This window comes from Desarmillaria tabescens (assembly GCF_030435595.1).
Source record: "Desarmillaria tabescens strain CCBAS 213 chromosome Unknown EV420scaffold_14, whole genome shotgun sequence".
In the NCBI taxonomy this organism is placed as follows: Eukaryota; Fungi; Basidiomycota; class Agaricomycetes; order Agaricales; family Physalacriaceae; genus Desarmillaria; species Desarmillaria tabescens.
Window position 1 is genome coordinate 1 of NW_026848313.1, and position 7,960 is coordinate 7,960.

General features: G+C 45.9%; 1 protein-coding gene across 1 annotated transcript; it reads right to left on the minus strand.

Annotated features, from left to right (window-relative positions):
- Nucleotides 1-1,912: 1,912 nt before the first annotated feature.
- Nucleotides 1,913-2,515, minus strand: EV420DRAFT_1641639 (uncharacterized protein; the record flags this gene model as incomplete). The annotated part of the gene is made up of 1 exon (XM_060477267.1): nucleotides 1,913-2,515. The coding sequence occupies one exon, from the start codon at nucleotides 2,513-2,515 to the stop codon at nucleotides 1,913-1,915; it is 603 nt and encodes a 200-aa protein (XP_060331651.1).
- Between the last annotated feature and the right edge of the window lie 5,445 nt (nucleotides 2,516-7,960).

Genomic DNA, 7,960 nt, shown 5'->3' on the forward strand with positions numbered 1-7,960 from the left:
TTGTGCCTGTAACTTGGGCGTTCCAGACATGGGTGACATCCTTGTCCAGGCGCATCCGCATCATGATCCATAGGGCTTCCGAGTCAACATTCTTGAGGTCCTCAAGCTTGACCTTAGATGCCTCCCATTCCTCCCTAAACTCCTCATCAATGAAATCCAATGGCCATTCTGGAGCATCACCCTCATGAAAATCATCAACCAAGTCATCGATGCGGCTTCCAAGGAAATCCACCTTTCCCTCTACCCTCTCCAAGCCTTCCTGGAAATCATCCATCTTGTCGCAAAGTTTTTGTAGGAGGTTGATGACCTCATTGGACCCTGGAGATCCTGAACCTTCACCTTGTGGAAACATGCACTTGCTTTTCTTTAATTTGCACCATTCGCAAGTATGCCTGCAGTGAATGAAACATTTTATGTCGTCCACCTTACAATGTCCACAATGCTCTATACACCATCAGCAAAATAGCTGGAACCTGTGGAAGAACCTACCATTATCCTTATATTCCTCATCATCCGCCTGCATCTCAGGCTTGGTCTTCAACTTCTTCAATGGCCTCCCAGACAGCCCTGCGACTTTCTCCTCTCCACTCAATACCACTGCACTGGACTTGACCTTCCTTTTCTTTGAATTCCCCATGGCCTCCGAATCCGTGGCCTTGCCCTTACCCTTCCTATCCTTCCTCTGCTTTACCAACTTTTTCAACGCCTTCCCCTTCGGGTCCTTCTCCCACTCATCATCTCCATCAGACCTGCTACCAACCTTGCTCCCCTCATTCCCATCTACCCTCTCCTTCTCCTTCTCCTTCCTCGCCTCCGCAGCCCTCCTTTCTTCTAAGGCCCTTGCCTCCTCTTCCAACCTCCGCTGCTCTGCAGTGGTTGCCTCTGCCTTTGCCTTAGCCTCTGCCTCCTCTTGCTGCTTCTTCTCCATGGCCTCCCGCTCCTCCCTCTCCTTCCTTGCTTTAGCCTCCACAACCTTTCTTTCCTGCGCCAACTTTTTCTCTTGCTGTTCTAACTCCAGAGCCCACCTCTTTTCCTCCTTTTGCTTCTGCACCTTCCAGGCCTCATGGGCCTCTGCGGCATCCTCCCTAGCCTTCTCTGCAGTGTCCCGCTCATCATAAAAGGCCTCTAGGTCTTCAGGCCAAATATCTTCAGGCGTCGGGGCAGGTTGGTATGGTTCAGGAGTCATGGAAGTGCAGTATTCAATGGTGGACGACATGCCCAACGATGAGGACAAAACTCAGAAAATAGAAGAGATGGTGGTGGTAGAAAACTAAGAGGTGAAAAGCCATGTGACCAACCTGAAAAAATTCCACATGGTCACACTTGGCCATCAGGATCTGTGTCCTTGAGGGCAAGAATGCTAAGAGGGGGATACTGTAATGAGCATGCCAATGGAAACCTGACTTCCACTCAACCCAACAAACCACAGCCTGGAAACCTATGGATTCCAATTCTCAGTTTCTATTTCATATTCCATTTCATATTCTTTTATATTTCACTTCTCCATTACAATTTATCAATAGCCTGACATCAGTAGTGAATATGTCATCGGACCCCATCGGCTACCAACCGGTAGAATACATCCTCCGACAATCCTAGAATGTAGACCACTCCAAGTAGAAATTAGATCAGACTCCTAACTAATATATAAGCCTTAGAATTACACTGTAGATACTTAGTTCGAATATCAACTTGGTTCAGCCCAATCTCTCTCTCTGACTCTGTCAACTCTTGTCCTCCAGTCCACGGAACTCCGATCTGGTGGACTTATCTCCCAATCCTTCCCTATCATTCCTTGGACTTCCATCTGTACTCATCTCAGGGCTTCAGCTCAGGGGTGACATTGCTAATAGCTTCACCTATGCCTGACACATCCTGTGGCATTCCACTACATGCACTTACTGCTGCAATCCTATTGGCATGATCCTAATATAGTATCAGCATAGTCAGCACGAGGTGTATTGTAGGACTTGTCTGGAGGATGACCTGGTTGATGATTAGGAGGATGACCATTAGGCACTGACTTGACAGGACATTGCTTCGATGGATCATGTTGCTCCATGGTGTGACTCTGCTGGCTGCACACATCACACTTCCTCCAATTCGAATGATTGGAACCCTTCAAAAGGTGCCACTGGATGTCGAGATCAATAACCCTGTCCATCAGAGCATCAAGGTAGCCAAAGTCAATACTGTCTGAAGTTTGCCCACAGTCCCTGGTCATCTCCTGTTGAAGAGGGAGGTACCAACCACCATCTTCAGGCAGGTTACACATGAAGTTCAATGCCATGTCAAAATAAATGAGGGGGTAGCACTCTGCATGGAGTGAGAGAACAGTCAAACACCACCACTGAACAAACTTAGTAACATTCCTCATGTCGACCATATAGGAACATAGAGCCTCACATGCTGCATGGGCTTGTATGGGTTGTCCCAAGCTGAAATGCTTCTGCAAGATGGTCAGGAGTGTGCAGGCAGTGTATTCCTGATCTGCACCCCCATGATCATCGACCATAGGAAGGACAGCAGACACCTCAGCAGAACGACAAGATGTCAAGATGTGGATCATCACTGCATCTTTTCGATGCTATGCTAAGAATACATCCCAATCCTGCTGTGTAGATGCCTGATGTAACATCGGAGGATAAGTTGGTACTCTTATTGGATTTAACATGATGATGCCAAGCAGAGGATCCTCAATTATATGAGGAAGGATGCCATTCAGATCCATAACTGTCTTGATGGCTCAAATCCATAGCAACCAAGTGCTCCTCCCCATGAGTTCAGGAATGAAAGAAGTAGAAGGAGTAGCTATGGAAGAAGATGGAGAAGAGTACATATAGTAATTATAGGTATGTTGTATCAGTTGATTATTATTTTTGGTATTCATTTGATGGTTGTTTTGTACAGTAGGTTGCAACAGTTGATTTTGGGAATGCATAAAGGGAAAAGGAAAATAATTGGTAGGTACATTATAAGATGGTTGCATGGGAAAAGAAGGCTGTGCTAGAAACAAAGGTTGCACTGGATTTACTGGTATATGAGATGAAGAAATGGAAGGAGCTACACTAGGAGGGCAACGAAAAGAATTATTAGAAGAAGACAGTGTAAAACAAGAGGAATTATATGAGTCATTGACATACAGACCAGGCACAGAGTGAAGAGATGGGTTCACAGGAGGAGCACCAGGTGGGTACAGATTCGGCCACAATGAGTGTGAGTGTTGGAATGAGAGCTGTGAAGATTGACTAGAAATTGCACCCAATGACAGTAAGGATTGCACCGAGTTATGAGATGGAAAAACTGGAGGAGGTGCAGGTGGCCAGAAGACATCTGGAGCAACAGATGGCCATTGGGCAGGAGGCATACGAAACATGGAATATATGCATGTACACTGACCGACAAAAATAAAGAAACACATGGTTTTTTTGATCGGAGTCGCAATAGCTCCTCAATGCTGTGATATTTTTTTGGACTTCCAGTGGGTGTAATGTAGCTTGATATCTGTAGTTTAATATTATGAAAAGAATGAGGCAAAAATACCAGTCAGTGAGCAAAGTAAGAGGGCTGTGAAACCACATGCCAATTTTGATGATGTAATAGCATCACATCAACGTCGGAACCAACTTGAATCTGAACCACCACCTGGGCCAATTGCACTGAAATTCCTATCATGTATTCACCTCCTCCTCGCAAACCAAATGTGCCTATTACCCCTATGAAAGCAGCCTGTATTTGCACTCTCCTCAATGAAGGCCACACCTGCACTGAAATCAGCAATGTCATTGGATGTTCGTGCTCTACCGTCTGCAAAACTGGCCACAAATATGAAGGGAAGGAGAACTACTATGCTCGCATCGAAGGGTGAGGCTGCCCATGCAAGATGGACGATGCAGATATTAAATTTGCCATGCAAAAAATCCGTAGTCACGACTGCCAGACAGCGGTCAATGTTCAATGGGGGTATTTCGACCATCTTTCGGAGCGCACTGTGCAGTGCAGGCTTTCAGATGAGGGCCTAAAGGGTTACAAGAGGTGGAAGGTACCAATGCTCATGAAGGCTCATGTTAGAAAGCGAGGGGTGTGGACAGAGACACATGCAGAATGGGGAGCAGAAAAATGGGGTACTGTGCTCTACTCAGATGAGTCCAAATTCAACTTCTTTGGGTTGGATGGAGTGCAGTGGTGTCATAGGGGTCCTGGTGAGGCACTAGATGTGCATAACATGTTGCCCTGGTTGAAGCATGGAGGTGGGGGGGTGATGGTCTGGGGATGCATGACGAGTTTGGGCTTCGGACAGCTGATTTTGGTGGAAGGCACTATGAATGCTGTCCAGTACTGCCAGATACTTAATGAAGGACTTCTCGGCACCCTCCAGGACTACAAACTCTCAGTCGATGATGTCCTTTTTCAGCAGGATAATGACCCCAAGCACACAGCTCGGCTTACGAAAAAGTGGCTTGCTGACCAAAACATCTCTGTAATGGACTGGCCACCAAACAGCCCTGACCAAAGCATCATAGAGAATGCTTGGGCTACTCTCGAACATCGTCTGAACAACAGACCATGTCACCCAACAACGACTGCCACATTATTTGCCATTCTGCAGGGAGTGGGCTGCACTTGGAAAAGAGTATTGCAATGCATTATATGGTAGTATCCCATCATGGGTGAGGTCCTTGATATTGGCAAAGGGCAGGCATACTAGATATTAGGTTGTTGGACTTTTTGTCAGGTCAATTATCTTGTTTTCTCATTTTACTTACACTGCTAAAAATGACACTCTCGGCTAACATATTTATATCTCATCATTTTTTTCATGTATGTACCTCATTCTTTTTCTAACAATAAACTACATCAATTAAGCTATATTTCTCTCACTGAAAGTCTGAAAAAATATTACAGCATTGAGGAGCTATTGCGACTCCAATCAAAAAAACCATGTGTTTCTTTATTTTTGTCAGTCAGTGTATATGCATTGAGAAAAGCGAGGTATGAGACTGGGTGGGTTGCAGAAATGTTCGTCTATGGCAGCCAGGTGAGAGGAATGGTCATCTGTCACCAAAAAACTAAGGACAGAGGTGCCATGGGATGAAACAAGGCAATATGGCTAGAGCAAAAATTGGCAAGTCACAAGAGAATATTTGTGTCATCTACCAGTAGGTCAGGCTGAGTATAAACCCATAACCTGTCAGCCAGAGGTACCTGTACTGATACGATGAATGTCAGACTATAGTATAGGGATAAGTGAGAAAGATGATACAAAATATAGAAAGAAATGAACATACCTCCTCAGTGCACAGATAGTGAAGTAGTGACTGAGGAGGAAAGAAGACAATATGTAGTATATATAAGTCTGGAGAGATCATGTGGTACACATGTGATCTTGACATGATGTGAATGCATAAATCCAATGTCCATCAAATAAGCACCACACCAGCTAACATACTCACCTTGAGATTCTCTTTGTGCCTTGCAATTCCTTGATGGTGTATGATGAAAGTGATATATTATTACAAGTACCTACAGGTACAGTATCAGCATGAATATTCATAATGTGAGATGCATCATGATAAACTCTGGCTGGCGAAGTAGAATTGCTAAGTCCTATGCCAGTGTCTCTTTTACTTCCTCGATCCCTGTCGAGCTAGCAAGGTCTTCCTCCTCTATCTCAGCCAGGATGGCTCTGAGATGGGTTGCAAAAGTCGATGGTTTCTTTGGCTTGATTAACCACTTCAACTTGTCAGACAAGCACTTATTGTCTTGTCTGAGATGTCCAGTGTGTCTGCACTGGAAATATTGCTTTTTTCTTCTGAGATGATCGATGTCCATAGGGTTGCCTTCACCACCGTATGTGATTCCAGTGGCATCCCTTTTGTTGCCCTTCAAACTCATCGAAGAGCCCCCTGCTGCTCTGGGCCTGAAGCCTATAGTACTGCTGGGATATCTGCCACCTTGGATGATGTGAACTCGATAGTTCTTGTCCATCTGGCTGACTCAGCACTTCCACTCCCAGTAGGTGATAGGGCACATATTATCTCCAGCCATAATGATCTGCTTGACATTAGGCCAGATCACAAGGGTGATGACTTCCTCCATTTTCTCATTATTGTGGAAGTGTTTCACTTCCACTGCCATTTCTTCAAACTTCTTGAAGAACTCCATGGCTGTCTTGAACTGCGACTGTTGCAGTTTCTTCCACTGGACATGCTTGATTTGGACCTCCACTACTTCCTTGAAGCATTTGCGAATGCTTTCTTGGAAGGCTTCCCAGATAGGAACATGATGCCTTCTACTGTGCAGGTCCTTGTAGTGTCATTGCTGGTGGACCCACCAGCTCATCGCATTCCCATCAAACAGGAGGGCTGTTTGTTGGCAATCTCCCAGCTGCCTGGCAGATCAGGCGGTAAGGGGGGATTTTCAGGGTGAGGCAGTGATCATAGATTTGGGTCACTGCAGGGTGATGGTGGTGCTGGGGGCTGAGATGGTATGGGTGGAGATCCACCACTGTCACCTCTGCCTCCTCCAGATCCTCCTGGACCACTGCCATCTCCTCCTGGTGCAGCTGGTGCAGGTCCACCTTCCTCCTCTGATGATGCTGATTGGGTGGGGTCTCCACCCATGCTGCATACCAGATCTCATTCCAGTCCCATACATCCGTGAAGTATCTGCAGTACTCATCCCAGATCTCCACAGTGTCTGCCCATTCCCAGATCCAGGGCCATAGCCCTTGGGGGGGGGGATGAAGTCTCTGTCATATCCATCAGATAAGAACCCTCCCTTGGGTGTGAGGAAAGGTACGAGCTCTGGGGCATGTCTTCTCTATCATACCCATCACTGGCCAAGGTCCTGAGTCATCAGCAGATGGCACAGTTACAGTAGGGGTATGGATGGAGGTTTGCCTGATCAAGCTCCTCGGGGACATGGTTTGGGAGGATGATAGGATCCGGAAGGGGTTGGTTTCTGGCAAACCAGTCAAGGAGCCTGTCTCTCTTGGGAGTGTCACCCAGGAAGACAACCCACTGGTCCTCACTAAACAGGGATCTGGAGTGGGTATAGTACTCTGGTAGCTCCTTGCTATTGGTGTCAGAGTACTCGGTGAAGGCGACATTATTGGGTCCATTGATGAGTTTAAACTTCTGTGGCAACAGCAAAAACCAAAACTCTAGAGAAGTTCACAGCAAATGGCATGTAGTAGCAATAAAGGCTTTGTTGTTGTGTGAGTGTTTTGGTGCACCTCCGTGTGATGAATTTCTCAAGAATGCAAGTATACACTGTGACTTTTCAGTCAGCAAAGTAGTACCCTTAACAATCGAGTACTAGAAAGTGTTGGCTATAAGCTGGGAAGAGTCTTGATAGATGAGAAGGAACAGAATCTGGTATAACTGAGAATACTGGCAAGCCATGAACAAAGTGATGGCAATTAACTAGTAAAAGCCATGGGCAGAATTGGTGGAATTAATGGAAATGCTGTCAAAGAGAAATACCATTGGGCAAGATAACAAATACCGTGATGGCAATAGACTGTTAAGCACTAACTCTAATCTGAACCAAAGTGTGACCTCTATCCTGACACTCATATTTGGTGATTCAGTATTGCGTTGGGTCCTTCATCCAGTAACTTGAATGGTATTTTCTGGCAATCACATCTGGCCAACACTACTGCTCCTGTCTTCCAGTCAATGGTGGGGTTGTGGCACTTAAGCCAGTCAAATCTGAGGAACAAGAGCATTGTGCCTAAGTCCACCACTGCTAATTCGAGATATTCGGTGTGATCCCCAATTCGCAGGCATACTTCCGCATATTCTGTGATGTCTCCCCCCTTGTTCCTGGTTCCATCAGCATTGTACATGGGAATAGTATGAGTGACTTTTCGTGTATTAAGAAAGTGAGCTTTTGCCCATTTGCGATCTATCGCACTCCCTGTGCAGCCACTGTCTACCAGGGTGGTAATATTATA